The sequence below is a fragment of the Kogia breviceps genome, chromosome 12, assembly GCF_026419965.1.
Source record: "Kogia breviceps isolate mKogBre1 chromosome 12, mKogBre1 haplotype 1, whole genome shotgun sequence".
Lineage (NCBI taxonomy): Eukaryota > Metazoa > Chordata > Mammalia > Artiodactyla > Physeteridae > Kogia > Kogia breviceps.
In genome coordinates, this window is record NC_081321.1 from 62237309 (window position 1) to 62262662 (window position 25354).

The following is a 25354-nucleotide window of genomic DNA, read 5'->3' on the forward strand; positions in this document are numbered from 1 at the left end:
CCTGCCAGCCAATGAAGACACAGACTTCCCTTTAAAAACATAAAACACCCACACAGATGGAGAACTGAAAAGTACGGCTTAACACATCCCTGAGTTTCAAAATAATAAAACTCAAAAGATCTACAAAAGCTATAAACTCATTTCTCAATATGAAAATTAAGCAATTTGATTAACTTATTTCCTGCTGGCAATTTATTATTTCTAAATTGTTATGCTCCGTTTCTCATTTACTTTACACTTAAGAAAATTAGTCAATACCTCAATTTTTTTAAAAACTGAAAAACAAAATATGGTATATACCACGTCAAATGGAAGAAACACAAGATAGCGCATATATTGTATTTTTTGAAAATATAATTAACTGAATACAATTTAAGTTTTCTAATAAACATTTATCCTTAAAGTAATTCTACACTCCAACAAAGATGTTCCCATTTCTCTGAATCCTTAACCACTATATAAGTTAAATCTCAGTTAATTTCACTATTATCATTTACATTTACTTTTTTTTTTTTTTTTTGCAGTACGCGGGCCTCTCACAGCTGTGGCCTCTCCCATTGCGGAGCACAGGCTCCGGACCGCGCAGGCTCAGCGGCCATAGCTCACGGGCCCAGCCGCTCTGCAGCACGTGGGATCTTCCCGGACCGGGGCACGAACCCGTGTCCCCTGCATCGGCAGGCGGACTCTCAACCATTGCGCCACCAGGGAAGCCCCTACATTTACTTTTTAGCTATTAGAGACTTAGTGCTTTAAGAAGCAAACTACCTAAATTATAAACACGGATTTTCAAAACAAAATCCAGTTCACAATTACCAAGTATATATACAGTGCAGAAGATTAAAATCTACGTTAGCGTATGATTTCTCTTTCCTAAGGTTCCTATAAAGAATGTATGCTTCTTCTAAACTATCCATTAATTCTGTACATTTAAATATTTGGCTTGATTTAATAGTCAAAAATATAAAGGCTAAAATTTTTATAAGACTAACTCATAAAAAAGGACTCAAATTCTAAACCAAGCCCTAAAACCAAGCCAAGAATATTTGAATATTAAATAGTTTAATATTTCTGCATGGTACAATGAGGTTTTCACAATGATTCAGTTTTATTTTTATTTTCAATGATGGGAATGGCCTATAACTCAGATAACCCACATTCATACTGTCCTACAAGCAGCAGTAATATACAGTTAATTCAGTTATCTTAAGGGCCTTATCATACACCAATCAATACCATTAACCCGTTCACAGAATAATTAAAATGTTTCTATCAAAGTTAATGTGTCCTTTTAAGGTTTATGTGTTGTTATTAAATGTGTTAAAAAGGAAAGAGGTAGAATCCCACATTTTAAAGCACTACTCTGTAAGCCAATTCCACACAATTAAGACATTTTTATGTCACATAAATACTAATACAGCTTCAGTGAACTAGATAAAATAATGTTCAGAGATCCATGTTAAACTAAAAACCAATCAATTTATGGAACTGTTGTTCTCTGCTTATAACCATATTTGAATAAAAAGAAAAAAATTAAGCATTACTTTACAGGTGATCATATGGGATTTTACCATTTCTAGAGAGAAACAGAGAACTTCTTGGTAGTCACTGCCTGGGCTAGAGAATACTATAAACTGAAAATGTAAAGACAAAATTCGAAGGGCCTCAAAAACATCTACAGTTAACTCGAGTATAATCTGTAGAACTAGGGAATTCCTTTCTGTCTAGTCTTCCAATAACAAACATGATTTAGCAGGGCTTGGGAGGCTGCTCTTAAAATGACACATTTTACAGGCCATTATGGCCTAAGCATTGAATAGCCTACTCAAAACATCTCTACTCTCCACTCTTCCAAAAAAAAAAAAGTAAATACTCATTCTATTTTAAAAACCACCCAAAATATCACCAGTACATTTTATAAAATTAAATGCAATTTTATTAAGGATTTCAAATTACATATGTCAAATTTCTAGAATGGAATAGAACCATTTTGAAACTGGAGAGATGGCATAGATGAACACTGATATCCCTTGAAACTCCAACTTTATTTAAAAAACAATTCCTCTGCAAACCATATTCCCCCTTATATAACAAGACGAAATAGTATCTACCTCTTCACTTTGGCAACAGCTATTTCCTAAAGGAATGAAAAAAAAAGTGATTTTGCTACTTCTTTAAGTTCATTAAAAATGGGATTCTATCTTTAGATTAAAAATTTTAAGTTCAGAAAAAGCTGTGTTCAGGTGAGCTATGGGTACAAAAGAAAAAAAAAGTCACAGAATGCCTAATCAAAACAACCAAAATCATTTTGAAAATAAAGAGGAAAACCAGGTGTTTTCATGGCATTTTCCCCTTTTCCCCCCATAAGCTACTGCAATTGGTTAAGGATTTCCAGTAGTTAATTAAAATCTCAGGAGATGAACAGATAGTACTATACAAAGAACACAATGTGTTTACATTCCAAGACCTTAATACTAAATTTTTAAAACAGAAGCTCTATCACCTCTAAAAAGGAACACAATGTAATTTTATTAATATAGCAGGAACTCTAAGGCCTTCCTATAATTACAACCCAATTAGTCCATCCTCACTGTCAAAGCTTTAAAGTTCATCCCCAAAAGTAACAGTAATTAGCCTGAGGTATTTTAAACGTGGCTCTACAGTCTCTAATTTAATGGCATTTCCCCCTCTAAAAATGGTCTTATTTCTACTTTAGTCCCATGATATCTGCAGTATTTACTACAATATGGTCATAATTAAAACAGCTGGAAAAAAAATTCTTGGACCTTTTCAAACTGTTGCTCGTCCATCCACTTCTATTAAAATAGGAGCCACACAAAAGATTTGCAAGGGTTGCCTGACCGGATCCAGAATAAAGGTCCTTAATCTTTGTTTTCCAGTTTAACTATCAGACCTTGGTATAAATAAAATGCTGAATATCACATACTTGTGGTACAAATAGGTCCAAACTTTTGAGCTTTTGATGAGACTGAGAAACATTTCATAAAATTTAACTGAATATGCCTTAACACATCTGTGAGGTAGTTAAGTAAACAGTACTACCCATTTTAATACATAGTAAAACAAAAGGCGTGGGTAAATGACACACTCATACTTTAAGGAATAAGAATTGGAATTAGCTGTAGAGGCTTGGGGCCTTTTGTCTAGTTCTGACCAAAGGAAATAAAATTTACCCTTTTAATCTTTCCATTAAAAACATTAAATCATTTAAGATTTTGTTTTCTTTTTTTTAAATACTCTCTCATTAGTAGATGTAGTACCTCTTCCAAAGTTGGCACCCTTTTCTTCAATAATGCAGTAAACTGGGTATATAATTTAAGCTAGGCCTCTGCTTCTACCTGAATTAGTACAAAATTAAGACATTATCTCTGGAGAACTAAAATTATATTTGACATTTTTATTTTAGGCTGCAAAAACAAAAACGAGCAAACAACAAAAAACTTGAAATAGGCTTGTCAAATGATGTAAATTCATCCTTTCCAGGGAAGCAGAAGGTAGACCCTACCACAAAGAAAAGATGCTTAGTTAATGGAGGTTAAATTTTAAAAGTACAGTTAAAATAAAAATAATGAGACTTAACTTCTGAAAATACTAGGTTTTATTCACCTCCCTGTAGTAACCAATAACCATACTATTAGTTAATAAGATTTCTTTATAGTAACTGTCACCTGAAATACAAAAATCCATTAACAATCTAAGTTTTCAGGTGTGGTGTTACTGGAAATTCTTAACCATATACTTGTCTTGACAAGTGTTGTTTTCTAAATGATGAATTGTCTTAGTATAAGTCACCGTATTTCTGTAACAAAGTAATGAAAGGCACAGCTAGTGCAAGCGAACTTAAACCCATTCAACTACCTGCTGAAAAAATACTTTGGTTCTTCAGGAAAAAAATTAGCAAGACAAAAAATTTGGTTCATTTCACAGTTCTGTTCATTTTCATAACTGTAATCTAATAGTTACAAGATAAAAATACTCCAGGAAGAACCAAATATGTGGCAATGAACAAACATGCGTGAGAGAATTTGTGCATTCAATGTATCTGGCAGAAAAACTAGTTAAAATGCTAAGTAGAACAAATTTGGTCTTTAAAATATCAGTTCCTTTCCTTGAAAAAAAAACCTTGAGTCTAGCAAGAAAATACAAAAACATAAGGCTGTAAGTAAATAATAGTTGTGTTTAGGCTATTACAGTGCAGGTTATCCTCAAGGCCACATACATCCTGCTTCACTGCTGCTTGCACTCTGCTGGGTTTTGATCCTTCTGTTAAAGGAAAACAACAAGTCAATCTATCTTTTTCTACCTGCTTCAGTTTATTTTTCAACAGTAGTTAACTATCTTAATTATCACATTATCTCACTGTTCTGTCAAAATTTCTGCCAAATTTAAAAAAATAAATGATGGCAAATTATTTATTCAAATATTACCAAGTCACAAAAATGCTAAAAAATAAAAGCCCCAATTTTACATTATAGAATGAACTCCATAAAGTGAAACACATTAAGCTATAATCTTAAAATAGCCAAGCAATCTGTTAAGTCATATTACCAATTATTTTTGCCTTTTAATAGATCAGTTATTCTAAAATACTAATTCCATTCATATTTAGCTGTTAACACCAATTCATACCTCTTAGAATATTTGATTTTTTTAACTACCCTCTCTTTCCTGCTCACTAGGTTAAAGTATCTTCTGGATATTTTTATAGCATAAGCAAATGAATAAATACACTAAAGAGAAACCAGAAGTTCCAAATGAATTCTGATACCATACTAAGCATTCTGTGGGAGATAAAGTCCTTTACTAACCATGATATGACAACTTCCCAGGAATAAGAAACTGGGACTCTCTCAGAAACTGGGAGCAAAGAGATGACTGGGAGAACCTGAGTATTGCTCCCCTAATTCCTGTGCACTCCTGCATTCAGATGATTTACAAACTGACCTATGTTTACAAGCTTTCCTTTGAGGAGAAAACAACCTAAAGAACACAAGCAATAAGTAATTTTAAGTGCTTCCAAAAAAAATTTTTTTTTAAATGCCCAAGATAATGTGCCATTAAAATAGAACCTAGGGTTATTTAGCCTGAAACTAGGAAAAATAAAGGTCAGAACCAAAAATAAACATTTCTTAGGAAAGGTGCATTGAAATTACATGTACTACTGAAATGCCAGTGAGGAGAGATTTATTAAAGACTTTAATAGACTAAAATAAACTTTACATTCAGAAACACTAACTCATATTTAACCTGCCTTAAATTTAACAGAAAGCAGCACTAATTTTGCTCACCTTTGGGTCATAGTCTGGATCATTTTCCTCATCTCCTTCTTCTTCCCCTTCCTATATTAAAGTTCAAAATGCATCCATGAAGTAGGTACATAATAGGAAGAAACGGCTCATAATGAAGGGAGAATTTAATACAAGTTACTCTATAAGTCAACAGATTTTCATGATTACAGAGTTTGGTGACAATGCAATTAATTTGAAAGCTTCTAATATGAAAGATTTCCCAACACAACTTGAGACATCCAGACAGGTTTTATTGAAAAGATTTACTGCAGCCAACGTTGAAAAAGTTTACTGCAGCTTTTGACTTCTTCAAAGAGCTGATAACCCTGCAGCAGAACAGAATTATTTGAAATAAAAAAAATGTTCTGAGTTTTGCAATTTATTTATTGAAACCTCATACATACATTGTTTGGCTGTAGAATTCTAAAACCATATTTTTTTCCAAAAACATTTTTATCCCATATCACAGAGTAATGATTTATAGCAAAGGAATACATGTCACTCAATTTGCTTCTCAATGTGTTAAACAGAATTATTTGCTCATTTGGTAAACATTACCTCATCCGCTTCTTCACCTTCTTCATCATACTAAAAAAGGGAAAAAAGGAGACATTTGAATGAAGCTAACAAACATCTGAAAGTAGCATTTAGTTAATATCCACCATTCTATCCCCTAATATCTAAAGAGAAGAAAAAATACATTCCCTACACTGACTGATTATAAATTAAAACAAGGACAATAGCTTCAGGATCACCCAGCTCAGTGCCATTATCTAAACCTGACACTTTAAAAAATTAAAATAAAGAACACAGTACAATCATGGATGAAGTATGACTGTAAATATTACTTGCCTGTACAAAAAGGACCTAAAGGCTATGTGAATGATTGCCATTTAACAAGAAAGATATCCAAAATATTTGAGAGCAGCCTAATTTTACCTTAATCGTTACTTAATATTCCTATGGATAAAAATTCCATGCTTCCTAATAACGATTTTTATCAGTAGTAGAAAATGTACAAGGTTACGTTTTGTTTGGTCAAAGATGTGTAATGGATTTACAACACTACCCCAACACAGTAAAGTTTTACTACTTCAGAGAAAGTAGCCTTCCTAATAGCAGGAAAATAAAAACTACAATAAATGAACCCAAAGATCCTAAAAGGACCTACTTAATTCAAGGAAGTTATCTAAAAGGACATAAGTAATCAGCCTAATTTTGAATTATTCTGTCTTGCTTTTTAACAATTCCATCTATTCATTAAACCTCTCACCAATTCCAACTATCACACCCTCACCAAACGATTTCACTGCTGGATTCAAATTCACTCACATCATCATCATCATCTTCAATAGCTTCTCCAGTAAAGTATAACACTGATCTTGGGATTATGCGCTCACGTAAAAAGTGACCAATTTCAAAGTCCGCAGCCAGAATAGCTTCAGCATCATCATCCTGTTAAAGAAAAATAAAAGCACAAAATTTAATAACTTATTTAATTTGGCATATGTGAGACCTGGATTTAAATCATATGCAGAAACTCTCAACTTCACTTTTAACTTTAAACTTTATAATTATCTTACATGTGCATGATCAAATAGTCTCTACATATGCCCTAGGTTTACAGGTTTTTAATAAAAAGAAAGTAAGTTAGCAGGCCAGTATACATACTGGTTATTGCTTAAGTTTACTCTAGCTTAAAAGTTACAAAAACAACTTTGCTATACGACTACAACTTTCTTTTTAAAATATTAATTACTGAAAACACCAACCGGAATAACAGTAAGAAAGAATCTGAGGCTTTTCTAAATATTATGTATATGGCACATAAGACCAGAGAAGATCATTTCACACTTCCCAAAAGACAGTATCCAAGCGTCTGTGTAATGCCAAATGAGATGTCCTACTTGATAAAGACTAAGTCAATCTAAGATTTCTACTTAATGGCAAAGTACAGCACAGAAATGCTGTTGATATTATTCAAAATTAAAATCATTCCATGATACTAAAGTTCTAGTTCTGTGATACTAAACACTGAGTAACTATTCTGTGAATTCCTGAATGTTTATTTTGACTCATCAACATAATCCACTCTAACAACAACAACAATAAAACACCAAAGGGTCGTGGGGGAAGACTTTGAAGGAAAGAATTCTAATCACAGGCAGAAGTGTTCTATCTGTAACTCAAGATTGTTTTGCTACCATCAATATTTCGTAACAGACTTAAGCCAAAATCGAAACAGACCTAGCCTACCTTGCCTGTGTAGATTTCTTTAAGGCTGTTCCTCATTCCTGGCTGTGTGCTACGCACATTTCACAGTTTGCAGCTATATGACCACATATATAAAACCAAATTTCCATCGGAATAATAACCACACACAGAACTCTAAGCAGAATGTGGTTAGTGTTTAGTAAATAGTATAAATGATTTAATACATTCTATTTTCAATAAGGCAGAAAACTAGTCTTGAAAACTTGAATCCCTCACAGCAGTATTTGCAAGTCTCAGAAGAAAGGACTATCTTTAGCCTTTCACCATTTCTCAGTAGAGGCACCAAAAGCATTTTAAATGGAGTAATTTTTCACATGCCTAAAGGTCTTCCTCTGTGCACTGCAAGCCTCAAACAAAATACTAGTAGCAACTATTCTACTCCCTACATTTAAGAACCAGTCCTTTAATTTCATATTTAGTAAACAATTCAACAAATAAATAACAATTCAGCTTACCAGATCTCCACTCTCAGGAACTGCAAAATTGAGAAAAGAAATTCAAATGAATAAAAAGTAAACAAAGCTTACAATAAAACAACCATAAATACCCAAAGTAAAACACTATTTACCTTCAGGAGGGGCAAAAAAATTAAAGAAAGAGTCATTAGAAACTGTTTTGGTCACAGTACGAACTGTCCCACGTCCCTTGTGTTTCTGCTTCTTCTTAATGGTTTTCAAAGTGACATTCTTCCCTTTTTTCCAATCTATCTGGCACCTTCCAAAACAAAGGGGAGAGATGGTCTATCACAATTAACACATTACTTTCAATTGCTAGGAAAGCTGAGATTTTTCTAAATAAATGTTCTATTTATTTTATTTTTATTTTTATTTTATTTTCTTGTGGTACGTGGGCCTCTCACTGTTGTGGTCGTCTCCCGTTGCCGAGCACAGGCTCCGGACGCACAGGCTCAGTGGCCATGGCTCACGGGCCCAGCCGCTCCGGGGCATGCGGGATCTTCCTGGACCGGCGCACAAACCCGTGTCCCTTGCATCAGCAGGCGGACTCTCAACCACTGCGCCACCAGGGAAGCCCAAATGTTCTATTTAATTTCAAATTTAGAGGGGAAATTTGCGCTGCTTTTTGTAGTAGTACAAAGAGAAAATTTTTACTTCTAAACAAACTTTTTCAATAAATATATTTACAATTACCACAAACTCACAATATAATAAATTTAAATGTACACTCCTTTGGAAAAATATCTGTAATAGTCTATGGAGAATTCTAGGAAAATAAATAAGCCCCTCTCAGAAAACATTTTACTGAAATGTTTAGAGATAAATATGTATGTATGTACTAAGCAGACACACTAGAAAATACCAAATATCACAAATCCTAAGTAAAGCAAAAACAGATACAACATTCTGTTAAAATAATAAAATTAAACTTACCCTGTACAACCCATAATTTCTGGTCCATCAAAAGAAAAAGGATCAGAATCATCTGGTTCTGACCTCATCCTATATGTCTTTGTCAACACTTCATTTGTGAAATATTCATTGGATTCAAAGTGAAACTCTAAGACAAAACTCTTAAAAAAAAAAAGCATAAAAAGTAATTAAATTCCTACATGACAAATTTCAATGCTTCAGTAAATAAAGCTTAATCTATGATTTTTATAAACATATAAAATCTTAAGTAACAACGTCCTACTCTGGGAAAGAAGGGGTCAGATAAATCCCAAAGTATCTTAAAAGCAAAATGTGGCACAAAATAAACTGAATAAAACTTAGGTCAGCTAACACTACTATTTAGTAACATTTTTATGACATAAGTTAGGTACAGCTGAATAAACTGACCAACCCCCCACCCCTCCATCTCCAGAGAGGGCTTTAAACCTTAGACTAAAACCTAGCTTGACAGAGAAAAAGCCCAACCTTATCATATGTAATATAAGAACTAATAGCCTAGAGCCTTTGCCCATGGTTTACATAATACTGATGGTTCTGGAGAGAAGTCGTTGGCTTATCTTTCATAATGGGGAAGTGGGAGCCCTCTTACATTTTTGTTTTATTTAATTCCCAGACACATGTCTTTTAATACAGAATAAGCATTTTCTTATTCATGTTCCTTTGCTATTATTTTTATATACATTTTTAGTCTAGGATCAAAAATTGATTATATTTTAAAAATAGTTTACATTCAGAGGGAGGAAAAGGAATAAATGTTGCTTCACAACTGTCAACGTCCAAACATTTCCTACCATCAATTAAGTATCAGTTTTAATTTCTTCCCACTCCCATGTCTAACCCTTGAATGTCACCCTTCTTTAGAAAGTTCCATTTACCTACTTGTAAACAGCTAATACTACAAAATTGAAAATATTTCATAATTCTTTTACCATAGGCTGACCAGCATCTGAGAACTTCACTTTAATATCTTTCAAGTGCTTCAGAATAGGTTCATCATGTTCCTTCAAATTAAAAGAAAAATTAAAATGAGTATCTGAATGCCATTAAGACTAGTGTTCTGTTATTGGACAATAAGCACTTAACTGACAGACATTTTATTGTTCAGTTTTATGTACGATTCTGAACCATAAAGACTTAATTCTCCAGGTTATGCCTTATACTGAAGCTAGTTTACTTAGTTCTACCTTCTATCACTATTGGCTGACAAAAGGTGACTAAATAGAGAACTACATCATTATATAGACTGAATGGGCTGAAAAGTTCAAAACCAAGTCTAAATAATTCATGTTTGCTTTAAAAATGTTTCCAGATCTGGACTTCCCTGGCAGTCCAGTGGCTAAGACCCTGCTCTTCCACTGGAGGAGGCACGGGTTCCATCCCTGGTCGGGAAACTAAAGATGCACATACCACGCATGTCGTGTGGTGCAGCCAAACATATTAAAAAAAAAAAAAAAGGTTTCCCCGATCATAATTGCTGCCTTTTCCAGCTGCTTGTTCCTTTTCTACTTTGCTAAAAAGTAGAAATGCAGTATGCAGTCATTGTTCTGAGACAGTTTCTTTTTCTTGACATTAACGTCCAACAATCACAATACAAGGTAACAAGTACTACAATGCAGATGATAGAGGCTCAAGAAATGATTCCGATTAGGAGAAGCAAAGTTTCCCAGAGAAGGTGTCATCTGTGTCAGTTTCCCAGGGAAAATGACAATTGTTAAAATAGGTACATATTTTTACAGTATTCTTTTAAAATGCAAATGTCCCTTGGAATAGTTGTTTCAGACTGAAAAGGTCTCTGGGGTTAGACAACTGAAATTCCCCCATCCTACCACCACACTCCACATCTAAAAACAGAAGGCATAGGGATATATGAGAAAGCATCAGACAGTGAGATGAGCAATTACCAAAGGGACTATTTCATTATGTAATTTTTGAGAACAAATTATAATTTATTTGATTACATTAATCAACGCTGCAATTTTCCTTCTACCAATAACAGCTCTTTCAAAACAAAGCAATCATGGAAATTCCCTTGTGGTCCAGTGGTTAGGACTCCTCACTTTCACTACCAAGGGCCCGGGTTCGATCCCTGATTGGGGAACTAAGATCCCACAAGCCACATGGTGCAGTATAGGTCCCCTCCAAAAAAAAAAAAAGCAATTATTCTATAAAAATCAAAAATAAAGAGACTAGTCATCCCTTTGAGGTAAACTGGTGTTTTTATGAATAAAATTACCTGAACCATATCACTGAGCAAGTCAACATTCTTAAAAACGGTCAACCAAAATTCAGGAATTCCTTTGGGATCTTCTTTTTCTTCATCCTTTTTCTCATCTTCAATCTTGGCCTTTTCTTTTAGCTCCTCCTTAATAAAAGACAGCATTCACCATAACTGGATACCTAGATTAGACATCTTGATAAAATTTTTTACATCCCCTTAACTTACATGCAGTGGCAGAGAACCCAACAAACCCTCAATGACTAATGTTTACCCAAAGAAGTTCTAGTCTAATTGTGTAAACACTGCTGTTACCCATACCAGACCTTACTTCCATAATATTTCTACTACCATACCCCTTCCAAAAAGAAAGCCACTAGGACCATGAGCTGTAGGAAAAAAATTTCAGCTTCAGGGGAGAGAAGAGGAAAAAAAAAAATAAGACTTAAGCACAGTAAAGAGGAAAAGCAAAAGAAATATAAACCTTGTCATCCACTGTGTCACCCATTGGTGTTCTTAATCAAAATATATTCTCTTAATCACCAACATTAAAACATCAATGCTGGAGAAACAGGGTCATGTAACAGAGCACTGGATTTGTATCACAGCTCTGCCATCTATAAGTTGTGGCAGGACATTTAGAGACCTCCATTTGCACTTTAAAAATGGGAACAATCCCTTTGTATGTCATCATGAAGTTCAAACGAAAAGTTAGTATGAATCTATAAACTTTAAATGCTATAAAAATGCAAGGAAAAGGTGAATTTGGGTACAGATGGAGCTGCACTAACAGTGGCTCATCTGCACTCACTATCCATCTCACAATAAAGATAATTATTTCCAAGGTATAAAAACACACTAAATTAAAATTAATACCAACCGAAATTTCATCTTCCTCATCTGGTTTCCATTCACATTCTTCTTCTGTAGGTTCATAAATGGCATTAATGATCTCAAATCGCTAAAATGATTTAAAAAAAAAACTTGCATAAAAACACTGGCATCGAAGCTAAAAACTAGATGTCCCTCATTAAGAATGCTTAAAGATTTAATTAATTCATACAACTTGAATTGCTATTATTGATAGTTCTCCCAAATTCCTCTAATAACCATTTTGCTGACAGTTCTAACAAAAGTTTGTTTATATTTCCAGAGCTTTATTATCTTCTTGAATTTTACATTAAAAAAACAAAGTATTAGAAAGCATTACCTTATCAAATAGAGGTTGATAGAGAACAGCATACTTTCTTTCAAGATCATGAACTTCCTCATAGAACTTGGCTTCTATCTGTGCACATTTAACTTGAAGGTTTTTGAGAGCATTCACACGTCTTTTAACTACCCTAGGCAAGCTGAAAGGTTAGAAAGCACCAGTTATATAGCATCACAGTAAAACCCAATAACACTTCTTTTAGTGTTGTGAATTTCAACTGAAATTGAAACATGAAAGTTAGTGAATAACAGGTTTCCTATTTGAAATGAAGCAAAAGGTACATTCAAAGTAATTAAAATTCAAGAGATATAAATACACAGACCTCTTGACCATAAAACATTTCAAAAGAGGAAATGTAACCAGGTACAGTAAATTGATAAGAAAATGTAAATCGTATCACCAACCCTAAATCTTTCACTGTAATCAAGTTCAGCACTGGGCTTGTCAGTGCTGGCATCTCAGGTGTAAAATGCAGTCTAAAAGTTAAAAAGTGGACTAACCATCCTAACAATGATAACCTGAATTATTTTTTTAAAATATGTACAATTGAGGGAATTACCTGGAGGGTCAGCTGTTATGGCTCCGAGTTCCCACTACAAGGGGCACAGCTTCAATCCCTGGTCAGAGAACTAAAATCCCACAAGTAGTGTAGCACAGCCAAACTAAATTAATTAATTAATTAAATAAAATATGTACAGCTGACACTTTAACACAAATTTGAACGGCATGGGTCCACTTATATGCAGGTATTTTTCAATAGTAAATACTAGAGTACTACAGTCTGTGCTTGGCTGAATCCATGGATGGAGCAATCGCAGACACAGGGGGATGACTGGTGATGACTACTGATTAACTCCTGTGTTATTCAAGGGTCAACTGCATATCTCACCTGTATCAATTATTAGGGGAACGAAGGGGAGCATATGTGTTTTTGGAAAAAGAATGGTATCCTACACCGTTATTTTCTTTTTAGTCTCAGTACTTAATTTGGAATTTGAAATTAGATTAAATAAGTATGTAACATTTTATGAAGAGGGGAGGTAGATTTTTTAAATAACAGCTTTTCTAAGATATAATTCATATACAATTCATTATAGGGCATAGATTTTTTTAAAGGTTATACACACCTTGTTTATGAGCCCCTCGAAAAATGATTAAAATTATGAATCCCTCTACCACCCAAAAAATGTTCACACTCAAAAGTTCCATAAGTTCAGGGAATCTGTGCGACAGATCCATAATCCAGGTTAGAATTTCCTGCCATACACAGATTGGTGTAAAGCAAATTAATTCTCTACTTAACCACTTTAGTTAAGGTAATCAGAAGTAAAAACAAACAACAAAAACAAAAAACTAAAATACAAACTTTTATTCCTTACAATTAAAATTAAAATGTTCTGTCAAGGTGGTGAAATAGCTTGGTCAGCTAGCCTCCCTGCAACTCCACATCTCAAAAAAAAATCAACCCTGGGAACTTTAGAACCATGAAGCAAACAACTATTTCTCACACACTCACTTACACACACACCCCACACACACCATCACACCGTGAGCAATTTCTGAGTAAGACTGAAGGTTGTCTTTAACTGGTACAGACAAGGTGAGTTGCAACTTGGAAGGCAGGGATGGGGGTAGGTGGGTCATGGTGACCAGAGTGGGTAGCAGTGAGGACAAGGTGGAAGAAAGCTTTTTGCAGAAAAGCTTTAAAGTTCTACACTTGCCTTCAACACTCACTGCCTGCCCCCTTCACCCTTCATAGAGCCCAGTGCCATTGCTCGTAGGATAACATGAAGAGTTGATAAAAACTGGACTGGCTCAGAGCCCATAAGCACTCACTCTTCCAACCCCTCCAATCCAGGAACAATGGATTACAACCAAAGGAGACTGGCTCCTCCCAAAGCAGCCAAGAAAACTGCCTGTAATTGTCAGCCAACTCTGAGTCTGAGGTGATTGGAGCTCTCCTTAGGCTCACCCAGTCCCCTTTCTCTTTCTTTCTCCATAAGACTGTCACAAACCGAAGTCTAATCTTCATTCCTCCCTCAATACTCATTACTAGAGTAACTGATATCGCCCAGCGTGCTGGAGCTATAAGGCCAAAATAACTAGACACTTGAAGAGTACTATGAAAGAATGAAATATTTAGCATCTGAAGCATTATTAAACAAAGGATTTAAACAAGAATGTAAATATATTTAAAGAGTTGAAGAAAGATAGATCTTAACTCTGAAACAAGACCAAGAAAGCTAAAACAAGGTGGGAATATTAAGTATGAAAAATACAGTTAACTAAAATAACCAACAAATAGGACAAACAAGATGTGTTCAACTGAAGAAAAAAATCCATGAGGTTTAAAACCTCTTCAGAAAGGCAGCAGGAAAGACAGACAGAAAAGCTATGAGACATGGAGGCACTGGTGCCAAATGAAACAATAGCTGAAAAAGAGAAGGGAGGTGGATATCTGAGGAAATGAGGGTAATGAATTTCTCAGTTACAGAAACGTGAAAGCCCTTATTGGAACCACTAGACACGTTAATGAGACTGATGACTATCAAAGAAAAAAGAAAATTCTAAAGATATCCAATGAAAAAAGCAAACAACCTACAAAGGAAAAGGAATCAGAGAGATATCGGGTTTCAAAGAGAACACTGTAGACAAGAAAAACTGAAGTGAATTTTTAAGATATTTAAGAACTTTTAACTTAAAATTTTCAGATATGAAGGCAAAATAAAAACTGTATAAGGTATATGAGGCTTTAGGAAGTATGCCACAGATATTATATTCATGAAAAATAATTTTGAGGAAGTGAAAAAAAAAAAAAACCCAGGAGATGCTATATAACATATGGGTGAATAAAAAATATCTTGATAGGGGCTTCCCTGGTGGCGCAGTAGTTGAGAGTCCACCTGCCGATGCAGGGGACACAGGTTCGTGTCCCGGTCCGGGAAGATCCCACATGCCGCAGATATGATACAATCCACAACTGACAGAATTATAGGAGAAAGATAAGATTTTTTATACGTTCATCCCCAAAACGGTTAGATCAAGCAGTCAATCAATGCAAAAATAAAGAGAATCTGAACAATACAACTAATATGCCTAAGCTATTGATTTCGGCATATAAATTTTCATACTTATTCACATAACACTTATGAAAAGTTTTATGGCTGTAAAAGAGACACATTAATTTTTTTTAATTAAATGAACTAAGCAGGCAATTAAGAAACTGGGAAGGGAATAGAGCAAACCCACATAAGGAAATAACATTAAAGCCAGAAAAAAAAAAAAAGCAATAACAAAAAAATATGCAAATGGAAAATCAAAACATTAAGATTGAGACAACTGGCAAAACTAATGCAGATACAAAATACAGAAGATGAAAGGGAAAAATCAGATTTTTAAAAATATGAATTATAGGGCTTCCCTGGTGGTGCAGTGGTTGAGAGTCCACCTGCCGATGCAGGGGACATGGGTGCCGTGGAGCAGCTAGGCCCGTGAGCCATGGCCGCTGAGCCTGCACGTCCAGAGCCTGTGCTCCCGCAATGGGAGAGGCCACAACAGTGAGAGGCCCGGGTACCGCAAAAATATATATATATATATATATACACTAATCAATTTGAAAGCTAGATAAAACGCATACAGTTTTAGAAGAACATAAAACTCCACAACTGGCACAACCGAAATTGAAGAGGTCAGTTAGTATGTTATAAAAAAAGAAAAAACAAATTTAAAAAAGGATAAATTCCCCAGGACCTCTAGTTCCCAAATCCCAAAGGCCCAAGTCAATTTTTAGAAGAGTTCTACCAATTGTTCAAGGAATTCCTATCTTATACAAGTTGTTCCAGAAAACAAAGGAAAAAGTAAATTGCAATCTTATTCATTTCTAGGCAGTTGAAATCTTGACTCTAAAACCAGGGATAGAGTGTGTGTGTGTGTGTGTGTGTCTGTGTGTGTGTGTGTGTGTGTGTGTGTGTGTGTGTGTACAGGCACACACAAGCTCTTTTCACTAATAAGAACCCTAAATAAAATATTAACTACCCAACTCAGATTTCCAAAAACATATTTAATATACAATTAGATTCAAAGAAAAAGTCAAAAGACCATCTGAATTGATAAAGGAAAAAAGGTCAAAATAAATCACAAATAGACACATTAATGAAGAGATTACATACTCATTCATGGTTAAGATAAGAAATAAGACAAGGATGCCCATTTTTAATGCTAATGTTTAACACAGTATTGAAAGTCCTGGATAATGTTACAAAGAAAGAAAAATAAGCATGCAGTATGGTGTAATGTGGAAGATGAGAGTTAAAACTGCCACTTGCAGATAAGATCCTTTGGGCTATGTAAGAAATAACAGAACAAATTACTATACAGTAAGAGTAGCAAGGTTTCTGGACACAAGATCAACTTTAAAAAAATAATAATCAATAGTACTCCTTTATCAAGAACAGCCAACCAGAAAATACAATAAAAAATACTATGCACAACAGCAACACAAATATAGAGGAATTAACCAAGAAGAAAACTTTGTAATAAAAGATACAGAATATGATCTGAATAAATACAAGGATATGGATGAGACAATTTAATACTAAAAAGATATTGGAATTCTTATGAAAATTCTAGTTTTTTGTTATTTTGAGGGTTTTTGTTTTTGTTTTTTTAAGAGAACCCTGATAAACTTACTCTCAACCATACATGGGATAAAGGGCTACAGATGGTAAGACCAAACCTCAAAAGTGTGTTCCATGCTGGATGAGGGGTGGTAGAAGAAAGCAACTCACCCTGCCAGATATTAAGACATACTATAAAGCCAGAGTAATTAAGTGGCTTTATTAAAGAACTTTATTAAAAGAACAGGCAAAAAAACAATGAAGAGTGCTGCTCAGAGACAAACAAAGGTGTTTATAAGAATTTGATATATAATAAAGGTGGTAACACAAATAAATGGGAGAAGATTGAACTGTTTAGTGAAGCATTATAAAAACTAGCTCACCAAAAAAGAAAGGAAAGAAAGATGCCTATTTAATATGAAATACAAAGGTGATCTCTAAAGGGATTAAAGACCTAAAGGTAAAAGGTAAAACTAGTCAATAGGAAATGTAGAAGGAGTTAAGACTTATCTTCAAAAGAACAAGCCGTAGGTCAAAAAATTTAACAAACATAAAAATTAAGCATTTGTTTAATAGAGGACACCATGGACAAAATTAATAAAAATGACAATAGATTATTTACAAAGTCTAAAACTGATAAGGGATTAAAACCTAGAATACATAAGAACTCCTACAAAACAAGAAAAAGACAGTAAACTAGGGCTTCCCTGGTGGCACAGTGGTTAAGAATCCACCTGCCAATGCAGGGGCACAGGTTCCAACCCTGGTCCAGGAAGATCCCACATGCCGCGGAGCAACTTAAGCCCATGCATCATAACTACTGAGACTGCACTCTAGAGCCCACGAGCCACAAGTACTGAGCACGTGAGTCAGAAGTACTGAGCATGAGTGCCACAACTGCTGAAGCCCGTGGGCCTAGAGCCTGTGCTCTGCAACAAGAGAAGCCACCACAATAAGAAGTCCGCGCACCGCAACAAAGTGTAGCCCCCATTCACTGCAACTAAAGTAAGCCCACGTGCAGCAACAAAGACCCAAAGCAGCCAAAAATAAATAAATTTTTTTTAAAAAGACAGTAAACCCCAACATGTGAATGGGCAAAAGGGTACAAAATGAGCAACCTAAAAGGCTCACTCGCAATCATTATGAAAGGAAGCTCAACTCATTAGAAATCAGAAAATACAAGTAAAACAAAATGAGCCTGTACCTCTTAGATTGGTAAAAACCGAAAAACTATAAAGCTGAATGATGTCAATTGTTGGCAAGGACACAAGGGTAAAGCGACCTTCACATACTGGATATAGGCATTGCAGAAAGCACCTGGAAGTACTGAATGTCTGCATATCCCATAATTAACAATTCCACTGATAAGTACATATCCCAAAGAAATTCCTACACAGCTCCTTAAGAGGATATACACAAGCGTGAACAACATCACAACTGAATTCATGTTGATGAAGCTTGGAGACAAACTGGATGACCATCAAGGAAAAAGCATATAATAAAGCATGGTGGACACACATCACAGAGAACCAGGAAACATTTAGAAGCTAGAAACTAATGACGAGAGATACATATAGACAGCAATGTGGATAGATCTCAGAATTATAGTTATGTAAAAAATTATAAGCAGAATAAGATATTTGGGCTATTATTAGTGGATTTATATTGCCAATGAAATAAATAAGAAATCTATATTTCTTCTAATTCTGTGCATTTCTAACAAATCTCAGAAATGATTTAAGATCAGTATACTTCCTACGGAGATGAACCAAAATAAACTTTAAAAGAACAACTCTAAATCTGTACTCAGCAAAATTTTAAACTCCCAATAATCCTATACTAGATACTAATGAACATTAGTTTTCCACTGTGACATACATAAGTCCCAGATGGCCTTAAAAATATACATCTGCAACGCTGAATATATAAAGATAAATAAGGACTATGAAAAAGAAGAACTTGTACCTTTCAATGTATCCTGTTGGTGTTTCTACCAGACCATCAAGTCTTTCTTGAAGGGCTGCAAGAATCTGAGGATTTTGCATCATCTGAACAGTCAGCTGACGCGCTTTAAAAAAAAAAAAAAAAAAAAAAAAGGGCATTGAAAGAAGGATTTTATAAAAATGTATCATGCTATTTGAATAGGACAATCCAATCATGAAACTTTCCTGACTAGCTCATAAATCATTGGTATGAGTAGAGAAGAGCAGCAAGCTAAAGAAAATTCACTCTAGGAAAACCCAGTGTACAGGAAAAGTTCAGATTCTAATGATGTCTAACGTACACCATTTCTCAAGGCCACTGCCACAACTACTATGAACATTATCCTTTCTTCTCCTACTATCTTGTGTTTTACCCACCTTGTGTTTTGGGAAGCTCAAAGATTCATCCACATGCCTATCTATGATCCTTGATAACCCTTTGAAGTCAAACAACACATACAAGAAAACTGCAAATATAGTGACAGTTTCAAGCCTGGGACAACGATGGTCAAATGAATCTGAACGTTTCATTGATGCTTATATAATGTGCTTGTGGGTATCTGAACAGAGAAAATTAACAACTGAAATAGTCAAAAGTTGTAACTAAAGCCGAACAAAATTTGGTTATTAATGGCATCTAAAAATTATATTAAATCCAAAAATAACCTAGATTTATGCAAAACAAATTATTTTGCTATCTTATTTTCTCCATCAATAAAGACTTTACCAAAAAATTACCATTAATTTTCCCAATTTATGTTTTTAAACATCAATTTACTTCTAATACTGATTTTATTATTGGATGATGTACAGTTGTGATAACCAACATGCTTTCAGAAATACCAATATTGGCCACTAAAGATACAGTCCTGTACCTTTTAAAAAAACACTGCACAATGAAAGCTGAAGCTAGAAGTTCAGCAGTCTTTTCAGAATAAACCTCATTCTGGCTTAAAAATGAGAAGTTGAGTCATCTGGTACGTTGATATTCTTGACTCCTAAGCTACAGGGCATATCCTAAAGCAGTATAATTCCCCACTACCATTATTACCCCCTTTAAAAATAATTTGCTAAAGAAAATTTTGAATGATTTTGTCTACATTTAATAAATGCCTCTTTTTGATTGGTTGGAATGGATTAAAAAACACAGACATACACACTACATATTTTCTACATATTAAATATTAAACATTTTCAAATAAGTCTAAGCTAGTGTTATTTAGAAGCACCCCTAGAAACAACTCCTACCACCACCTATAACATACCTAAATTGAGACAAATCTCACAGGCAACGGTTTGACAAGCTATGACATCACTCCAGCAGTAGAGGGTACACACATGACTTCTGCTGGGTCCCTACATCCACTCCCTCCTCCCTTACTGCCACTCCTCTCCATCTCCAGCTCCCCCCCTCCCCGCTCCCCCCCTCCCCCTCCCCACCCCAAACACACATTTACACACAAAACTGTTTCTGCAGGTTTGGCTAGTCAGTAAAGTGGACAAGTATCCAAAAGGAGAATGGTATTTACTACTACCCCCTAGAAGACACACACCAGCAATCACTGGCTCCTGAAGGAATTTAAAATAATACCTTTGATTTTTGTTTCTTCACCAGTTTCTTCTTCTTCTACTTCTTCAACATCATCCAAATCTTGATCAAGTTCAGACTGTTCTTTGCTATAATATTATAGTATCACACCAAGGTTCAAATGTACCAATTACCCCAAAAAAAAAAAAATTATAGAAAACTTCAGTTCATTTTCTAGGTTAATATTCCTATTTCAAAAATATGAAGTAGGAAATCCAAAGGGTGATTCAGTTTTCTAACTTCATATGTAAACAAGGACAAATTGGAAATACTTAAAATTTCATTTAAAAGCATATGGTCTAATATAAAGTTTATACTTTAAGCTTTAAAAATGTGGTTTGATAGGTTGTGACTCAGAGGATGTAATGTCAGAAAGCATGTGCTTTTCTACCCAAATCTATTGGTTTCATTCTTCCTAGTAACAGCACTCTGATTTTATATGAGATGGTAATACACAAAGCTAAAAAGTCTACATATCCCAGCCTACCTTTCAGCCAGATGTGGTTATATAACCATATTTTGGCGGTAAGGTAAAAAAAAGAGGAATGTAAAATTTTATATATATATAAAGCCTCCTTAATAGAATGGTAAACAGCTGAAAGCCTTTTCGATATTGCTCCCTCCCTAGAACAGGGATATGATGGCTACAGCTCCAGCAGCTATGCTGGACCATGAGGCATCCTAGAGAATGGAACTCACCAGCTAAGAATAAATTAAGGAGTCTGGAAAAACAGAAGGATCCTGGATCCCTGGTGGCTGTGGAACAACCGCATCAGCCTGTACTTACTATCTTTGGACCTTCCTTTTTCTTCACTTCATAGGGGAGATGGGGAAGAACAGTAAAAGTTAAGAAGATCTGAGTCTACTTCATGCTTAGAGTAAAGCCAGGAGGATGGACCATTGAAAGAGAAGGTAAAAGGTAATAACATTCTTCCCATTTCATCTTAAAAATCTAGTTTTTGAACATGAGATTACAATCAGCATTAAAATGGGGAATTAGGATATCTAACTCAACATACAGATCATCATACAATTCCTTGTGTTATTTTACATTTTAGTACAGTATTTGGTTTAGAAAATTAGTTGCTTTCATGTCTAGAAATAGCATTTGAAAAATTAATTTTCATATAGGAACAACTATAGAAAAGGTCAACTGTATTCTGCTAGAAAAATCTGTTTCTGTCAACAAAGGGAAAAAAAAACAGCCTTCCCATCAGAAACAATACAGATTATTTTGGGAATATCTTTTACTCACTGTAAAGTTAAGCATAAAGACAACATGGAACAGCTCTTCCTCCAGTGCCATCTCATTCAATCATTTATTGAACATCTAAAACTTAAAGCTTTAAAACAGAAGTCCACAAACTGTGTCATACGTCCAAATCCAGCCCAGTCCTACTTTTGTAAATAAAGTTTTATTGGAACACAGCCACATTAATTTATGTATTGTCTCTGGCTTCTTTCACACTACATCGGCAGAGCTGAAGAGCTGCAACAGAAACCTCAAGGCCCAAAATGCCTAAAATACTTACGATCAGGTCCTTTAAAGAAAAAGTCTGCAGACTCCTGCTTTAAAGAACAAGGATCTTCCTCTTCCTCCTACCCTCCTAAAAGCTCACAGGCATCCAACAGTAAATAATGGGGTGGGAAGGGTAGGGCAGAATCAAGCTATCACAACCAATTTACTCTTTTTTTCAGTTTAAGACAAAATGAAGGTTAGATGACCAACTGCATACTCATCTGATCTTAATCCTTCCAAAATCTCCACTAAAATTATGACAAAGGGGTTTTTAAACAAATACTGAAGGACAAGGAGACAAAAAGCAGCAAATTCACTGAGAACTGAAATCTAAGTCAGCAGTGGTAGAGCTGAGGACCTGCCTAAACACAGAATCTTAAAAAGGACACTTCTAGAACTAGGGCTTGGGGGTGAAGGTGGATAAAATAGGGAGAACTAAGCAAAAACTAATAAACAGTTAAATCCTTAGATTCTCTTTCTCACTCTAGCAGAACAGTTTCTTCTCTGCAAAGGGAGCTGGAAGCTCAGACTAGAGGATCACAAATATATACATACTATTGATAGAATGCTGAATGCAGAGACCCCTCCCCAGCTGCCTTCTCCCAATTTAGTTCCCAAATGTATGGAAGCCATATCTTTACCCAAACACTCTTTACTGGGGTATGTGACCAGCCCAGAAAAAAATGTCATTCTGACAGTGGGGAGTCTCACAACAAATGCCTGCCCTGGTGAGCCCACATTAAAATCCTAAATTGAAAGTACTCTCCCACTCCCAACACTCAAATTCTCCAATTAACTTTTGAAAAACATCCTTCAGCTATGCATTTCCCCCACCCAGTCTTAACTGAGCAAACAAGTATTACCTCCTATTTGAGGAAAGCCTCCTACATGGAGACCAAAACAGGAAAGAAAAATTTAAGACCAAACAGACTATACAGGGGAAAGAACATCCAGAGAAAAGATATTACAATCAGTGAAATAAGAACAAGATGCTTTAAAAATAGGAAGAGAGCAAAGGAACGCTTGAAAACTAAAACAACAGAAATTTAGAAACTCAATACAAGAGTTAAAAGATAAAGTTTCTTCAGCTTTGCCCAGAAAGAAGAGCAAAGAGACAAAGATGGAAACTAGGACAAAAGGTAATCACAAGAACCAGTCCAACACATAACAGAAGCTCCAGAAATAGAAAATGGGAACAAGACAATCAACAAAATAAGTCAAGAATATTCCCTAGAACTGACAGCTATCAAGTTGCCAGACTGAGAGGGTCCACCACTGAATGCCTAACAAGAGATTTTAAAAAAGGACCTAACAATGTAAAAATTTCTGAACTCCAAAGCCAGAGTAGCTTCCAGAAATAGATATATATATGTGTAAGTTTTTAAAAAAGTGTTACATACAAATGATCAAGAATTATGACGACTTTGAACTTCAACACAGCAACGTTAGAAGCAAGGTGACAATGGAGCAATGTCTTCAAAATTCTAAAGAAAAGTGATTCCCAAATTACAATTCTACACCCCAAATATCAAGCAGAAGGGTAAAATAGTCATCTTCAGTCATGCCATCTCAAAATAAATTTACTTCCCTTGTAACTCCTCCAAGAAGGTACTAAACCAAAGAACCAAAAAAAGAAAACATGGGATACAGAAAACAGCAAACCCAAGAGAGGAGAGATAAAAGGAAACCCCAGGAAGATAAAATAAATCCACAATGACAACTGTGCAACCAAGGTGGAGCAATCCACACTGGAGCAGTGTGATTCAGAAGACAATCACTTTGACAGCCATTGTCACTAAGATGTCTGCTGCCACTCTTCTTTTTAGGCTGAAGACAATATACATGGGAGGATTGGCCAAATTCTTATAAGTACTTGAATGTGTTGCCCTTATGATAAAAGTTTCCTGCCCTCCCACCTCCATGTTCTGCTGCCTACAACAGCTGTGGATAATCACATTTTTCATCCTGAAATGTTCTGTTTTACCTATTCCTGAGTTGGCAGACTATTGTGAGATTACAAATAGCAACAAACAGTGGAGGTAACCTCATTTTCCTTCACCATGCTTCTGCAAGACATCCATCCACACTAGAACCCTGACAGATACCAACTTCAATAAACCTACGTTTCCAGGATGTATGACCTTGCCCAATGACTTCTCCAAAATAAGACCTTGTAAAGACTCAGGAAAGCTGAAGCCAGTCCATGACCCAGATAGTCTCTTTTACTTTTTATTTTCCTACCTTGGACCCTTCAACTAACACTGCTTTTTTCTTTACACAGCTAAGTTTGTAACTGCTATTCAGATTTTCAAAAGTAAACACTGATTAAGAATTTGTAGGTGGTAAAACTCTAAAGAAAAACAAAGAAGTGAATTAGACAAAAGCCAAGATAGTACTGACACCTCTGGAGAGAAAAGGAGGATGCAATTGAGAAGGGGCACACAAGGCTTCTAAAAGTAATGATCCATTTTTAAAAACTTGTACACAAATGTACTGTTATTCTTTAAACTCTACACATACGTTTCACACATTTTTTATCTTGTATGTATGATACTTTACAATGCAAGTAGTAAAATCTTTGAGAAATGGTAAAAATGAATTCTCCAAATATTTATGACTCATTATTGTACTCAGCACTTCCCTAAGAATAAATACTGACAAACGGTTTACTATATTTATGACAGTGATTATGTATACTATATTTTGTCTTGAATACATTGTACCCAACTTTTAAAATAGCAGGCACTAAAGCATGTCATTACCGTACATTTTCATAGTACATAATTTGTACCGCTGTTAAATACATCACACGGTACAAAGTGATGCCAAATCTGAAAAAGGAACCAACTATCTGCCACTTACTTGTCGATGTCTGCCATGTTGTATGAACGCCAAATATCTATGGAGAGAAACATCAATGTTAAAATAAAAAAAGAGCATACAACTTATTTATAACCAATAAAAACATTTGAAACCAAAACCCTTTAAATGAATACCACGTTAAAACTATTCCAAGAAAAAACATGGAACACAGACACTAGTCACTGAAGTAATTTTTCAGAGGATGCTGCTTACAAGTTACTACTTGGCATTCAGAATCTACTGGGCAAGGATTTTTACAATAGCACTGCTGGTGAAAATCTAACGCATGCTAGAATCACAGGAAAGGAACAAACAAAGAGTCTTTATTCAAATACCTTTAACCACCATGGTCAATTTTTGCTTAAATTTC

General features: G+C 35.0%; 1 protein-coding gene across 7 annotated transcripts in view; it reads right to left on the reverse strand.

Annotated features, from left to right (window-relative positions):
* Positions 1–3395: 3395 nt before the first annotated feature.
* NAP1L1 (nucleosome assembly protein 1 like 1) overlaps positions 3396–25354 on the reverse strand; it is a 32414-nt gene continuing 10455 nt past the window's right edge. For 2 of the 7 annotated variants that reach the window (XM_059081719.2, XM_059081720.2), the window contains exons 2-16: positions 24985–25021; positions 20607–20692; positions 18999–19101; positions 12415–12556; positions 12085–12165; positions 11223–11351; positions 9919–9990; positions 8969–9108; positions 8149–8294; positions 8036–8055; positions 6639–6761; positions 5865–5894; positions 5307–5357; positions 4210–4281; positions 3396–3519 (exon numbers count right to left, since the gene is read on the reverse strand). In XM_059081719.2, the coding sequence (XP_058937702.1) occupies positions 4246–4281; positions 5307–5357; positions 5865–5894; positions 6639–6761; positions 8036–8055; positions 8149–8294; positions 8969–9108; positions 9919–9990; positions 11223–11351; positions 12085–12165; positions 12415–12556; positions 18999–19101; positions 20607–20692; positions 24985–25001 (1176 nt within the window). In that variant the 5' untranslated portion in view covers positions 25002–25021 and the 3' untranslated portion in view covers positions 3396–3519; positions 4210–4245. Of the gene's footprint in view, positions 3520–4209; positions 4282–5306; positions 5633–5864; positions 5895–6638; positions 6762–8035; positions 8056–8148; positions 8295–8968; positions 9109–9918; positions 9991–11222; positions 11352–12084; positions 12166–12414; positions 12557–18998; positions 19102–20606; positions 20693–24984; positions 25038–25354 lie in introns of those variants that run through there. The other 5 variants (XM_059081722.2, XM_059081723.2, XR_010835843.1 and 2 more) reach the window with 4 other exon arrangements.